Below are 16218 nucleotides of genomic sequence, written 5' to 3'. Positions count from 1 at the left end.
ATAAGTTTGACCTTTGATTACTTTTTTGTGTTACCCTGAATTCATTCTTTGTATTTTTTTTTATGTTGTGTTATTTTATGAATTCGAATAAAGAAATGAAATGAAACATTTTAAAAGAAAAAAAAACAGACGGGCCGCAAAATAATATTAATATTATTTATCATTGATATGTTAATTCTAGAACTGAACCATGCATAAAAAATATTGTTTGCAAAACTTAAACTCAAATAATATATCGCAAAGAGGAATAAAGGATAATGTAGGCTTATTTATATACTAAATTAACCAACATATTTAGTGTTAATTTTAAGTAGACGCACACACCGGGGGGTGATAAAAATAATAGGTAAATGTTTGGTGCCCACTGCCCTCTATATATAAAAATGTTTGTTATGAATGGTCTACAACACACACATGTGGACGGAAATCTACACCCCATCCATGCGGCGTTCCAGGATTTCTACTACTGGCCTAGGCCTAACTAAGCTAACCCAAGCCTACTGAAAAACAGTTATGTTATAATTATGTCATTCGTATTATCAGTTCACGTGGATCAGCGTACAGTGAGTAAGGTCCTTGAGTAAAGAAATATGTCTAGGCCTAGGCCTACTTGTGTTGTGGGAAAAAAGCGGTAGAGTGACGATTCGACCCTGAACTGAGATGATTCGACCCTGAGACGATTCGGCCTGCTTATATTAGCATATACAGTCAACTCTCCCAATACCGGACACCCTTGGGCGGGCATATATTTTCCGGTTTTTCGAAAGTCCGGTTTCCTGAAAACATATTTTTAAAGTCATCACGTTGTCACCGAATGCTGCCCGGTACGGTCTCCTAGCGTAGGGAAGGCCTAGGCTAGGCTATGATTGTGTCAATCTAGTTTTAATTAAATAAACTGATAGGCCTAGGCCTACTTTATTAATATTAAGCTACAGTAATTCAATTTACCTTTTTTAAAAGTTACATTATTTACTGTACCAATAAAACATGTTACAATAGTAAATTATTGTTTCTCAATGTGTTTTTAACGGCAAAAAGGCCTACGTACGTACGTACGGTGAACATAATTTCGGTCTGTTTATTGTTTTTCGTGAGCTAGCTAGCAGCAGCAGCATGGGTGAAGGGCTTTGATTGATGCGCATGTGCAGAGGTGTCATAATCAAATAAAAACGCCCACACCTAGACCACATGTTTTTTAAGCTCCTTTATTTTGACGTAATTTGATAGCAATGATGAAAATTGATTAGGTAAACGAGCCAAGCAATAATGACACAATAATTAATTGGTAACATTTCAAAGTTTATTAACACTAGTTAAGTCAAGTTCATTCCGTTTACGTTTTGCCATAATGATTTCCAAATTTATAATGATGCACATTTTTAGTCTCGTTTTTAGTGAAACATTCCTTTTTAAAGTCCTATTGCAATTGTGAATTTAACAATAATTTAAACAAAACAAAGACACAGGAATGTAAATTTAACTTTATTAAAAAACAATTCATATGCTAAAAAACAGGGAGTTGTTAACAACTCCCTGCTAAAAACAATAGACATTAAGACATAGCGCTTCGATGTGAAAAAGCCCACCGCAGTTCGATACGCAACAAAGCAATTGCCGCCTCGTGGGTTAACAATGAACTGACCTGTCAATCACAGTGTAGCGCTCCATGGCAATATTATTTGATCGTACCGCGAAACGTCGCGCACTTCATGCATGGTGAGGGTATGGTTAAAAGCTTTTGTACATTGTGAATGTAGTGAATCCGAGTCAGCGACGACGATGTTACGTTGTTTTCGTAAATATTTGGAGTTTTTTAACCGTCAGACCGGTTTTCCGACGCTAATTTTCGTGTTTTGTACTTCATAATTTGTCCGGATTCCGGAATTGGGTATTCCGGTTTTCATAATAAATTACAGTACATTTAGAATAGGGACAAATTGGGCCCTCCAAAAAAGTCCGGTTTTTCGTGAATTCCGGTTTTGGGAGAGTCCGGTATTGGGAGAGTTGACTGTATAAGCTTTTTTTCCAAACTTTCTTTTCAGAGAGACTATGGAGTAGTACTACAGTACTTAGGGATAAAATATTTTTAAAATATAGCGCCTAAAACGATAATGTTTTAGCCACGCGTCAACGATGTAAACAAATTACGCCCTCTGTTGGCCGTTTTGTAAAATAATGATATGCACGAAAACAACATAATAATAATTGCATATAAAATTACATTTGGTTTAGTATTATTATTATTATTATTTATTTTTATATATTATATCAACATTGGCAATATCAATAAAATATGTTATTAAATGGTAGGCCTAGGTCAAACACCTTTAAAACTTTAAAAAATGTATTGGTTTGTTGGACAAGAGGAAAGTGAGACGTTTCGGGCCAACCAAATGTGTGGCAAATCATCACAAACCAAAAGTGGGCTGAATTGTCTCTGGGCTGAATCGTCCTGGATTCAGTACTTATACTGTATGCTAGCCTTGTTGTGTTGTGGAAAAAAGCCAGCCAGGCCTACCGGCCCGAGATGGGTAGACTATGTATTGCAGGCCTATTCGAGTTTGTGCACTTTAATCCGCCAGGATCACCAGTGGCGGGATTCAAAATGAAGTGCTGATTTGTTTTAATTGGATCCGCCAATCTACAGTACTGTAATGAAGTTGAACATGGTGTCATTATACTTGTCATCGCCGAGTTGGGTGAGTTGTAAATGTTTTAAATATGGATTCTTTTTACGAATTCAAATTACTCTATTTAATGATTTTAATTGATGTCTATTATATGTCACCCGTGACGGCAGACAAAATTTGTACAGCAATTAAGTTTGCTTTTATTTATTCCTGTCATGGGTTTTGTTATGTTTATTTGTATTATCATGTTTTTAATTGACGAAATGAATTAAATTAAATTTTACTTAGAACTGACCGAGTCAAATATCAATAAATACTGAATAGAAAAAACTAGTTTATGGTTTTCAGTTTTTAGGAGAATTTGTTTACAATTTAAAGAGTGTATAATGAGAGATACCTACATTATTTCAATATTTTATTTATTTTTTATTATACAGTGCATTAAAGACATTGGGCTTGAACTTAACCCCTAGCCGTTGCTCACATAGTTTGACCTTTCGACCATTGTTGTTTCAAATATTAAAATAGTTTTCAAAATTAATCATTGTCTAATTTATTGTGGATATTACAATTTGTTATCAAGTGGAAACTTTTCAGCTGTTGATATGTGATCATTCTATTTATAACTAGCGCCCTCTATATTATTAAAAATGTGCTTTAAACGTAATTTGTAGGTAGCAATTTTATATTGACATGCTAATCGTTTATAGTAGAATGTTTCTAAAATGTTAGGTATCAGCACCCTTGGCTTTTAGTAACTGTGTCCTTGGCTTATAGCCAAGATTTTTACATAGTACAAAAGTGGAGGAAACATTCACTTTTCTCTCCCCTTGGCAAAAAACATTCCCAACATGTGTGTCTAGTCTGTTGTAGTTGTAAATTTAAATTATATCTCCACGGCCTGCCAAGAAAGTGTTCATTCATGCAAATGATGCAAACTGAAGTGATTGACTTGACACTCTTCTTGTTTTACAGGCTAATAATAGTATTATGTAGCTTTTCACAGACGAAGGTCAATAACTTATCTGAGCTGTTCATATGAATTGACTCTTGTCTGTATAAACTGCGCAATTTAATACCATTTAAGCATGCAAATAACTGTATCAGAATGGTGTTGCATAAACAGTAGTCATGTGTAACTAGCTATGTAATTGAGATATGCGTTACTAATTTTCAAGGAGGATTGAATGATTGAAATTTATATTTATATTTATACTGGGTAACCTCTTCAGTCAAAGACTGGTCTCCCAGAGGGCCCAGTTGGTGATCAGTGGCTGTGATGTACTAATACACCGGGGTAACCCCCTACTCGTCTCGAAAGATGTACTAGGTTCTTTAAAGTGCACACGAGCTAGATGTGTACACTGGACCTACGGTTTATAGTCCTTATCCGAGAAGACTCGTTCTACCACCAGAACCATGGAGTGAGTGAGCCTCGAACCCCTGCCGATGTTTAATGGCTACGTAATTACGGTTCCACTGTCTTAACCGCTCGGCCACTCACTCACATTGTGGATTGAACAATTAATTTTTATATTAATTCACAACTTATGATGTAGTACAGTGTAAAGGCATGACCTGTGGAATAAAACATATTTTACCTGCACAAAATCCATTTCTTTTATGTAATGAGATTAGGTAGAAGGTACATTAAACATTTTGAATTGTGACACAGTGACAGTAATCAATAAATCAAACCAGCATGTAGTGCAATTTCTAGTGACAGAGTAAACAAAAAATGTCTTTTGAAACCCGGTTTATACCTACAGACAGTATAGTGTAGGTATGATGGTTTTTTGAACAGGTTATTAGAATACGGATGCTGTACAATTGATCGATACAAATATACCCATGGGATGGCAGAATTACCGGATAACACACCCATAACAATAACAGGATACTTACAGTATTTATAACAATAGAAAGAAACGAACCATGACACCTTTTATCCGGGTTCAACTTCTGTAGCAAATAATAAAGGACCTTTTTTTAGTAGGTAGCAAGCCCGTATGGGAACCATATGGGACCCATATGAAAACATAGATGGGTACCATGGGTTTCCCATATGGGATTCCACTATTTTTGCACCCAAGAGCCATATGGGCCCCACATGGGAAGGCCCACATAGCCCATATACAGTGCCCATATTTCAAAGCATATGGGTATCATATTGTGTTTCCCATATGGGATTCCACTATTTTTGCACCCAAGAACCATATGGGTCCCACATGGGAAGGCCCACATAGCCCATATATAACCCATATTTCAAAGCATAGGGTGCATATGATGCCCATATGGGATTCTTCTTGTTTTGACACATGGGTATTTATAATGTATGGAAATAGACACATCAACAAATAAATAACATGTTTGTGATCTTCTGATTGCGCAACTCCATTTTCCTTATTCTATTTTATTCTGGTGTATAGGCTATAGGCTTCTGGTACCCATGTTCATTTGAAATTAAAAATATAAATCATCCATTAATTTGTTTGATTTTTAAACACCAAATTATAAGAGGAAACCAATAAAATTGTGTTAAGTATTAGGCATATTAAGTGAGGAAACACATCCCTGTATGTCCACAATGAATTAACAATTAGTTGGTACTGTAGGTCATTGCGATGTAAAGGAAGACATTATATAAAACAGGATTTTTTAGAAGAAATGTTTCAGGTAGTCACATGAAACATTAGAATTGGATTTGTCGAGACTTTCATTCCTTTAAAGTATAAAATTATTTATTGATGGTGATTATTTAAATTTATTGGACATAAAATTATTTATGGGAACATAATTCTCTCAATATTGTTTAATGTGCTAACTATCTGGGGCTTTTTTCTGCTGCATAATGGCAGTAACATTTAATAATACCAGTACATTGTTTGTTCTTTGCTGCTCAGAACAATCTTTATCATTTCTTGATGATCTTGCCTATATTGTCTTGCTTGTCTGTTTTTATATATTTTATATCAAAATGAAGTCAGTGAAATGTGAAATTTGAATGATCACATAGTATAGCTAATAATAGTAAGTCACTGCTTGCTCCAAATAAAGGACTACAGTATTAATTGCGTTATTGGCAGTAAACGAAGAAAAAGACCTTGGTGTTATCTTCACTAGCGACTGCAAGCCAAGCCGACAGTGTGCTGCAGCAGCAGCTAGAGCGACGAATAGTATGAGAACTGTCAAAAGAACATTCAAAAATATTGACAAAGAAAGTTTTCAGGTCATGTACAAGGCATACATCCATCCACATATGGAATACTGTATACAGTCCTGGTCTCCTTACTATAACAAAGACAAAGAAATCTTGGAGAAGGTGCAGAGAAGAGCTACAAAGATGGTCAAGTCAATAAGTGATCTACCATATGAAAAAAGGTTAGAATATCTTGATCTTCAACCATTAGAGACAAGAAGACTACGAGGAGATTTGATTGAAGCTTTCAAAATTTTGAAAGGCTTTGAGGATATTGACCCAAAAGATTTATTTAAATTGTCTCACAACATCAGAACCAGGGGACACAGCGTAAAACTATATCGTCCAAAACTTAGAGGAAATCTTATGTGCAGGGTCAACTTTTTTACCATCAGAGTCATACATCACTGGAATTCTCTGCCTGAATATGTAATACAAGCCTCTTCAGTGAACATCTTTAAGTCTAGACTTGACAACTATTTTCGGCTAGAAATGGAATCTAATAGGCACTAGCCTAAACTATTTCCATCAAACATTAAGTGTAAGTGTAAGTGTAATTACTGACTATGGTATAAACCATAGAGATATTATAGTGAACATAATCAAATGTGGGCTCTTTATTTAACAAGCTTCACATTCTTTTATAAACGGAAATGGCATGACACCAATAAAAAGGCATATAAACTTGAACTTCCGACGATTGCTGATTCCGTGGGTAGAGTAGATGTTGAATAGTAATTTAAATTGAGCTTTGATGGGATTTTTTGAAAGAATTTATGTTTTTATTTTTTTTAAAAGCGATTCAATTATGGCATATGTTGCATCACATTTTATGATAATGTAGTATAAAAATGCAGGTAATGTCATGTATGAGATACACATCCTGTAATAACTATATTAAAATAATAAAGTTTAAAGAACCTAATATACATAAAATAAATAACTTTATCTTTAATGAGTGGAAAATAATAATAGTCAGAATTATTAATACAGACAGAGACAGACAATTTATAGTGATTTAGAGGATGAACTGCCTAAAACCAGTTTTACGAGAATGAACCGGCTTAAACCAGTTTAAGAGATTCCACATTAAAAAGTGATATTGCACAATGACAAATTACAGTTATTGTAGAAATAATAAGTTGAATTATTTGTATCATGTATCTGCTACAAAATGGGCCCGTTTCTGCTGCATAGCACCGAATAGTTTTAAGACTGATGGCATTTCTGCTAATTGTGTGCTTTCAAATAAACATCTAAATCAGGCGGTCAAACATTTAAAAATACAGCTGTCAATCAAATAACTACTATTTTGCGTTTGCGCTAAAAGTTGCATAGTGGCATGGTAACTGGTTAAGTGGCGTTCTAACCGCCAATAGTGTTTTTAACCGTTTTTTTTTTCACGCTGCCATTTAACTGGTTTTATTGCAAATTTGTCACATTTCTACTGCAATTTTAATATTCAGAAATAGGCCCACTGTCAATATACATAGCTAGGTTCACATTCAGAAATTAGTGTGAGTTTCTTTTATCATGATGTTTTATATGAACCTGTTTACGTTAATTCTGGTTAACATGCTTTTGGAGAGCATGTTAATTATCATGATCTTACAAAGTTATCATGATATATTAGACACCTTTTTGTAATGATTCGTCCTCTCTGGACTGTAACTGCTTGGAGGCATGTGAAAAGTCATAACAAGATTAATATCGATCTATTGATATTATCATCAATGAATATTTAATTGTCATAATACTTCCTTCGCTTTGTTAAAAAACTCAATAAAGCAATTTTATGAATGGAAACTGCATTCATGCATGACTTTTCAGCTGATCCATGTTGTTCAATGAATCAAGTCATTGGCATACTGATTGGCATAAAGGTAGCATCTGAGGTAATTCAATATTGTTTTATCTATATCAAATTAGGGTTAAATACAGTAAATCATTTTAAATTAGGTTATACAGTAGTATACTCCTTTGAGATGAACTACACTACAGTTTATTGTCTGTGGTGTGTGTAACAGGTATGGTGTTGCTAGTGCTGCTGAAAGAGTGCTCACTGTTATCCTTGGCAAAATTAAATGAAGTATGAATGTAAATTCTTTAATGTAGGCAGTATAGGAGGAATTAGTAGCATCTATAGCTTTTAAGTTAAGTCTACCAATGTCATCAGGTTGTAAAATTATAATTAAAATTTTATAGACATGTGAAGTACTGTACCCTCTGATAGAACCAAAGAATCATAAATCATGCATGGGCGATTATTGAGGGCGCTGATTGCTTAAAATTAGCCCTGTCTTTGTGAGCAGGCATAAATGCTCTGTTAAAAGTGTTGCAAATTTTCAATGGAGAAATTGCAGATTGGCAATTCCTCTGATATTTTCTGTGATAGAACTATAGGTTACTACAGTACATTAGCAATTTATTGTATTTAACAATATTTATATCTCATTTTTGTTTTTTAATTTTAGAACTCTCTTCTTTCATCTGTACTGTAATTTATTTTTAAAATACTGTGATAAATAAGTTAGTAAATAGGTAAGTAGTAAGTACTGTACATACTCATTTGAAATTTACACAATTCTATAGCTGTAGGCCTAATATCTAAAGCCTAATATCTATAGGCAAAATATTTCATTCATTTCAGTCGTTATCAGCCCACTGCAGGGTGAAAGCCTCCAAAGCTGAAACCACAATGTTTATCATAGCTTAAATCTAATTTACAAATTTAGAATTCTGTAATCTCAAACCTAACGGTGGATGATACAGGATTGTATATAGCCAGGTGCAGTAATGAAACAGTATTTGGTGGCTATGTCACCATAATTGATCCATCAAACAAGAGCAACAACGATGGAAATACTTCTGTTCCTGTAAATTCAGGCCATAAGAATGGACATATTTTCATGTATCTTATTATTGTCACTGTCTGTCATATTTGTAGATCAGTTATTTATGTAGCCATTCCACATATTTAATATCCGAAACCAGTTTTCTGGTTAGTTGTTGCTATATGGTGGTGTAAAGAAATTGAACTAATTACTGTATATAATTGGTTGTACTTCATGTACACTTGGACTGTATTATCCAATTAAACTCCTTTTATTTTGTGTTTATTCATTGTACAGGTAGAAATTGATTTATACAGTTTGGCGTACGGTATTGATTTTTCAGTTTACCATCTTCAAGTACATGTCACCAGCCAACTACAAAAAATGTACACGTTTAAACTGAAAAAAAAATTGACCCAGCAAGGTCATATTTCATGCATCTTTTTAAATAAAGGGCCCTTCCAAATAATGCCAAAAATCATAAAAATTCCAGAAATTGCAACAATGCTTAGGATTCATTGTTATTTCATATCCTGTTTCAATGAAAGGAAGTTGAAGGCTGAAAATAACCTAAATAAATGGAGCATGAACTTGAACTATACAAGGGTGTATTGCCTGTGTACACATGGTATTTTTCTGTACAGTAGATGTTCTCTAAACCTTTTAAGTGTCCTGCAATTTCATTTTCCCAACTTGTGACCTCTGAAGTGATCCACTCTGTGTTGTTACTTTCCATCAATTTATTTAATCATCTTCAATTCTTTTGAAATTTAAATTTTACTGTAATTCGAATCAATTTCATTTTTCCCCAACATTCTAAACCACCCACAGATATACTAGAACATAAATAATTAATACTGAGGAAATGATGAGGAAATCTGAGAATGATACAAATTCAGCCATTTCTTCAAACTTTCTTCGAAATCCAATAGACCAGATGGTATTCAATCAAAACAAATGGACAAACAAACACTGGATGAGCTAGTTTTCAATACTGTACAGTCAATACATAATTGTCAAAGCCTTTTACTATTCTCTTTGAAATATCACTTTTCCTGTATTGTTGTGATTTTACAGATTTATTAAGTAAATTGACGACAACAGTAAACATCACAACGATTGTTGTCCAAGTGATTTTGTTCCCCTACATTTAAAATAATGTGTGTGTTAATACTTCCGTTTCCGGGTTGTATATAAAGCTACAAAAGCATGAAAATATGCCATTCTTTTCTTCGCTGTCTTTGTGGAAACACATGTTTGAAGGCACTCACTTACTGTATTTACGCTAGCATACTGTAGGTAGTCAATTTGTATTTTACAGATAATCTGTTTTGTGTAAATATTACAACAAAAACGTTGAAAAGATTTGTTTGATGCTTGTAACAATGTGATACAGGTGGTTTCACTCACTTTCCCATTCAGGTACAGTACAAAGTAAGTATGTTTGTCTTGTGAACAGGGTTTTCTTTGAGATGGACTACTGTAACTCGGTTATTGTAATATCCTTGGCAAATATAATGAATGATACTTAATATTATTGTAGGAAGTACAGGAATTAAATAGGTTTTTGTGTTATCAATGTTTTATGGTAGGCTTACAATGTGGTCAATATAAACCACACAACTAAATAAGTATTTAAATAAGTATTTAGTTGTTAATTTGATACTCATTATATAAGATCAATTATAGTTCTACTGTAGTTAACATCTATCTACTTGTACTTATACAGTTATCTCTTTATTTTCCAATTTGCAGTACACTCGCTCTCCCATTTCCTGTGAGATCCATTTTCCAACACAGACAGTAACTGTTCAATAAGTAGTAAGTTTCTGTACTTTCAATTTACACAATTCTACTGTATAATGCCAAATAAAGTTTAGGGGGGTTTTAATTTTGTTTTAATTACTAAATACTCCTCTCTTAGCTATTTGTTGGTACATTGATTGAATATACTGTAGTAGGCAAACTAAAGATTTGCACAGGGTAATATGCAATGTTGATAGTACAGTAAATCAAAAATTAAATAGGCAAATTAAAAGTTTATGTTGTTTGCAATGTTTATTTATTATAGATAAAATGGAGAAAGTACTTACTTACTTACTTACTTTACTTTTCATTGCTACATCAGTAGCAACGAACAAGACCAGTGAACTGAACAGCAATGCGACATTTGATGTTAATATCCATTGTCCAAATGGAATAAGATTCTTCAAGGATGGTCAAGAGGTGGTGGTCAGTAGTCGTATCAAAATAGACGATGTTTTCAAGGATTTAGGGAAATTCTCTCTGATTATCCGAAATATTACCTTGGACGATATGGGATGGTACACAGCCAGGTGCACGGGCAATAATAACATGTCAGTAATTGGTGGATATCTCACGGTACTTGACCAGACCCACGACAAAAACCACCAAGACAACCAAGGCACTGATAAAACAAGTACTAATTACGTTCCGGGGAATTCTGGGAACAAGATAAATGGTTACAGTTACATTTATCTTATTATTATGATTGTGAATATTTATGTCTATTTCGTGCCTAGCTTACCTGGATAAACCAACAATAGCCCCTTCTCCTCTTTGAGGTAGTAATTTTTTTTAAACCAAAATGTGGTTTTAATAAATACAAATGTGCAAAACAATTTTAAATTTACATCTCTCTCCCCTGTCAAACGATGACCACCCGATCATTGTGAAATACATTTTTGTAGATTTTCTAAGCTAGGCCTAAAGTGTAATAATAACAGTAGTAGCATATATTTATTTGACATTTAATGAAATACAAAATTTAGTACAGATTACGGAGTCATAAATTATTAAAGTTTTCACTGTTTTGATGAATTTTCATAGAAAATTGACTTTATAAATGGGAAGACCGACTAAAATTACATCAGATAAGTATAATTTTACAAAAGTAATTGATATGGTTAATGATAACGAGTCGTCGGAAGATCGACCATTTCACGAATTTCCTATTCTGTAACCACAGTGTGATTTTGCCGTGGCTGCACTTGTAATCTGGCCTCATTTCACAGCCTTCGTTCTGCTTCACTAGGCGCTTATATAAATTGAAACTTTTACCGTTAAAGAGACAAACAAATATATTTTACATTTTTTACTATTCATTTTAAACCCGGAACCCCCCTTATTAAGATTAAGAAATTCCACATTAAGAGTGTTTCTGCACAATGACAAATTACATTTATTGTAGAAATAGTTGTATGTATTATTTGTATTTTTATAACTGAAATTGTGTAGGGTGTTTAGAAATTAGAATACAGTAGTACAGACAGCAATAATCTTCACTGTATTCTGAATGATTTAGTTTAAAAGAGGTTGAACAGGCTGAAACTAGTTTCATAGCAGCTCCAGAATTAGTTTCGGGTGGGGCCTTTCTCAACTGCATACCATTTAATATATCGAAATATAGATTAATGTGAGGTTAACATTGAACAAACTCCAGCATTAGTTTTAGTAGATTAATGTGAGGTTAACTGTCCTGCCCTGAATGGTTTGCTAAGTAAACAATGATATGATACGTTGTTCAGTTTTGCTTTAATTTTAAAACCCTGACAAAAGCACAAGAAATTGATGCTCACATATTCTGAAATGAATAGCAACTTAATTTTGCTTTGTTACTCTTGTGTTTTAATAAATAGCCTGTTGTAAAATTATTGTCTTCAATTGTCACATGTTTAACGTACTGAATTTTCACTTTTGATTTTACTCCATCAGTATTACCATACGGGTTCTTCTGTAGGAATATTCCCCCACCCTACAGGTACCTCCAATGTGTTGTATGTACAACAACAACCACACTGGAGACTTGGTGGATTTGAACAGCAATGACATTGTTTAAAACATCAGCACACTGGATTTGACCTACAGCGGGTAATGGGATGGAGATGATATGGCAAAAAGAAATTACCCAATGAACATTGGCGTTCTTCTCGGGGGTGGAGCGGGAGGGGGGTGAAGATTTTTTTGGGGGGGGGGGGGGGGAGAGAAGAATATTCCCCCACCCTTACTGGTACCTCCAATGTGTTGTATGTACAAGAATAAGCACACTGGAGAGGGTGAATTTGATCTATGAAGATTGTTTTCATGTAAAGTGGAAAAAGCAGTAAGTCCAAAATTGAAAGGGGTTAACCAAATTGGGCAGACCCCCATCATATATGATACAAATTCAAATTTAAGTTAAGAATCTTGTAAGAAAATGTTTAAAGAGATAATATGACAACCATCAACAATTTACTTTTATATATTGTATGACATATTGGATTTCTAATTTTAAAATTCAATTTTCTGTACTTTCATAAAATGTGACTTATCTGTTTTTTCCACTGAGGCCTTCAATTCAATTGTGGGGGGAAGCGAAAGTTGGGGGGAGACTGCATGGCAACAGAAGAGATACCGAGATTTTAATTACAATAAATCGAATGTTCTTACACGACAACAACGTGATGTAAAATCATGGTAAAATACTGTATAATAGAAAATGGAAATTAAAACGGCAATATAGGATAATATAGCATAATATAAACTCAATTTGAATAACAGAGTTTATTTATAGTGACATTTCTAGATTGTGCTTGTATGTGCGGTGTAAATTCGTTGCCACTTCTGCTCATTAGATTTAAAATAGAAAGCAATGCTACGACGTTTTGAGAAACCATCATTGTTTTGTTTTTGTCAGCATGTATCGGTAGGTAAAAACCGCACTACACAAGGTCAATCCATACTTCCGTCTCACGAAATGCATTTTGGGTAATGAAAGCCAACTTTTTTACAACCCACCCACGAAGTATGTGCAGCGGAAACGGTGCACGAATTTCATATACGGTATATTTATACGGTATATTTATACGGTATATTTTGGGTTGGCAGCAGAAACGGGCCCTTATTGTGATGGTTTGTCTATTTGTAGTAGATCAGTTATTTATTAGCCAATCTATTCTAATATACTGTAGGTAATATCAAAAGTGGATTTGTGCAAAACAATTTATTTATTGAACCACAATGTCAATGATATCTTGTTTATAGTTTAGTTTTAACTGCCTAAAACCAGTTTAATAGCATTAGTTTAGGGTGTGTCCTCTCAACTGCATAATTAATATTTACATTTATTGACAATGGCTAACAAAGTCCCCGTTCGGAGGGAACAAATTTACACGTGTAATGGTTGCGTGTGGTGTAAACTTTGAGATAAACTTGCTGTTTCAAAAATCCACCTCAATTACACCTTAAACCGCAAGCTGATTAACCGCAAGATAAGGAGCAATTTGACCTTAATAGTGTAAAGAGATGCATGAGATATGACCGTTTACACGTGTAAATTGTTCATCGTCCGAACACATGTAACTGATTTTACGTCCGAACAAATTACATTAAATCTATGAGCTTATAGTTGGATCTGTACATAAACCCTGCACTCATAATTACTGTACATATACAAGTTGTATATAGAATCCCATCACATGACACAGGGTGGTACAGTAGACTGTATTATTTTAAATGGCTCCATATCATTCAGCGTGATAGACAATTTCCTTAATTTATTTGATACATTTAAAAGAATCATAGTAACTTTTGTGTGTCTGATACCTGGATAAACTGACATTAGCCTCTGCAACGAAGTGGGGGACAATATAATAAGTGGAACGCCTCTTACCTGCCAACAAGGATTTCGAATGTATCATAATATAGTATCAGTAAACAATTTAGCTTTGGCGAAATTATCGAAATAATAAATAATTTATTGTAAACTAAAAACAATAGATCTATTTTGTGAGCATAAGACTGCATTTCAAGACTAAAATATGTTAGCTTTTTGTGGGTAGCCTACTAGATATTGATATGACCTCTATTAAAGGACCCTCTTGACCTTCGTGTCGGACAGATGATGTTTTTTCATACATGAACTAACATACTCTGTACCCATATAATAAATTAATATGGATTTACAGTGTTTGGGAAGTTTTATAGCTTACTAGGTGGTGTAGTTTAGAAAATAAAATTATAAACTCTAAGAAGGCTGGTTTCATCAGGAAAAATAAAACGGTTTGTTTTGATTTACTGTGTACTTATATATATAATTTTGTTTTTAGATTCTTTTGAATTTTTACTTTGTACGTTGTTTGCAGAATGTTTCAGCCGTTGGCTGCCTTCTGTTTATACTATTTATGTGTTTTTATGAATAAATACCTACACATATATTGAACAAAGAAGAAATATGTACATAATGAAGAATACAAAGCATGCCGAGAGAAATATGTAATATACACAATTAAATCGGTGAGAACTACTGATAGTGTCTGTATTCTGTTGTTTACCCAGGCATTAATAATAAGGCTTATTTGTCTAGACCACCTAGAAGGTTAAAGGAAAAAAGGTCAAAGAACCAGAATGCAAAAATGATAATTAAATCCATAGCAACAATTGTCAAGTGAAAAATTGGTATGTCCGTTCTCAAGCACAGATTCCAAATTGGAAAAAAAAGTGTTTGTTTTACCAGACCACATTGGGCATAAGGGCATCGATGTTGAGAAGTTTCTGTACCAATCAATTTAATCTTAACTAATTTTTAGATATTTTGTTGAATGCTAACTTTAATTAATAAAATAGTCTGCATATGAATTAACCATTGATTTTCCATTCAAGTTTTTACTTTGTTTGACTGTTTTAACTGTTTTAAAAGTGTACACTTATAGGGCCCGTTTCTGCTGCCAACCCAAAATATACCGTATAAATATACCGTATATATACCGTATATGAAATTCGTGCACCGTTTCCGCTGCACATACCTAGTGGGTGGGTTGTAAAAAAGTTGGCTTTCATTACCCAAAATTCATTTCGTGAGACGGAAGTATGGATTGACCTCGTGTAGTGAGGTTTTTACCTACTCAAAATGTCGTAGCATTGCTTTCTATTTTAAATCTAATGAGCAGAAGTGGCAACGAATTTACACCGCACATACAAGCACAATCTAGAAATGTCACTATAAATAAACTCTGTTATTCAAATTGAGTTTATATTATGCTATATTATCCTATATTGCCGTTTTAATTTCCATTTTCTATTATACAGTATTTTACCATGATTTTACATCACGTTATTGTCGTGTAAGAACATTCGATTTATTGTAATTAAAATCTCGGTATCTCTTCTGTTGCCATGCAGTCTCCCCCCAACCTTCGCTTCCCCCCACAATTGAATTGCAAAAATAGTGATTTGTTCAGTCCACAGTGACATTTTGATCTGTTGCTTGCTTTTACACGTGTGTTTCAACTTTCAATGCAGCAGAAAAACCAAAACAAACGCGTCGCGCTCTGTTAGTTTTTGACCTCGTGTCATGAGTCGGGTCACATTTACGGTATATTTTGAGTGCAGCAGAAACGGGGAACGAAATATACGGTATATTTTGGAATATACCGTATAATATCCACAAACGATGGGGATATTTATGCAGTATATATACCGCAAATATATACGGTATATTTTTTATGAGACCCATTTATGCTGCCAAAAAATATACCGTATATAAAATATACCGTAT

The 16218-nt window shown here is 33.9% G+C and overlaps 2 protein-coding genes and 1 long non-coding RNA gene across 3 annotated transcripts in view; all 3 read left to right on the top strand.

Annotated features, from left to right (window-relative positions):
* The first annotated feature begins 2366 nt into the window (after positions 1-2366).
* Positions 2367-16218, top strand: part of LOC140058419 (uncharacterized) — a 51756-nt gene continuing 37904 nt past the window's right edge. Inside the window, exon 1 of the mRNA XM_072104016.1 lies at positions 2367-2699. The gene's annotated coding sequence lies outside the window, so the exon portion shown is untranslated. The remainder of the gene's footprint in view (positions 2700-16218) is intronic.
* Positions 5482-6342, top strand: LOC140058336 (uncharacterized). Its single transcript, XM_072103898.1, has 2 exons — positions 5482-5506; positions 5717-6342. The coding sequence occupies exons 1-2, from the start codon at positions 5482-5484 to the stop codon at positions 6340-6342; spliced, it is 651 nt and encodes a 216-aa protein (XP_071959999.1).
* On the top strand, positions 9765-11321 carry LOC140058941 (uncharacterized). Its single transcript, XR_011847080.1, has 3 exons — positions 9765-9962; positions 10419-10484; positions 10735-11321. It is a non-coding gene; the product is annotated as an uncharacterized lncRNA (long non-coding RNA).

Source organism: Antedon mediterranea, chromosome 9 (genome assembly GCF_964355755.1).
Source record: "Antedon mediterranea chromosome 9, ecAntMedi1.1, whole genome shotgun sequence".
NCBI lineage: Eukaryota > Metazoa > Echinodermata > Crinoidea > Comatulida > Antedonidae > Antedon > Antedon mediterranea.
This window is presented reverse-complemented; position numbering and strand designations above follow the sequence as displayed.

Excerpts from the sequence above, each read along its gene's own strand:
- LOC140058336 (XM_072103898.1), top strand. The coding sequence starts at position 5,482 with ATGGCAGTAACATTTAATAATACCA. Across the intron at positions 5,507-5,716 it reads AGTAACATTTAATAATACCA|TAAACGAAGAAAAAGACCTT; the intron begins GTACATTGTTTG and ends CGTTATTGGCAG.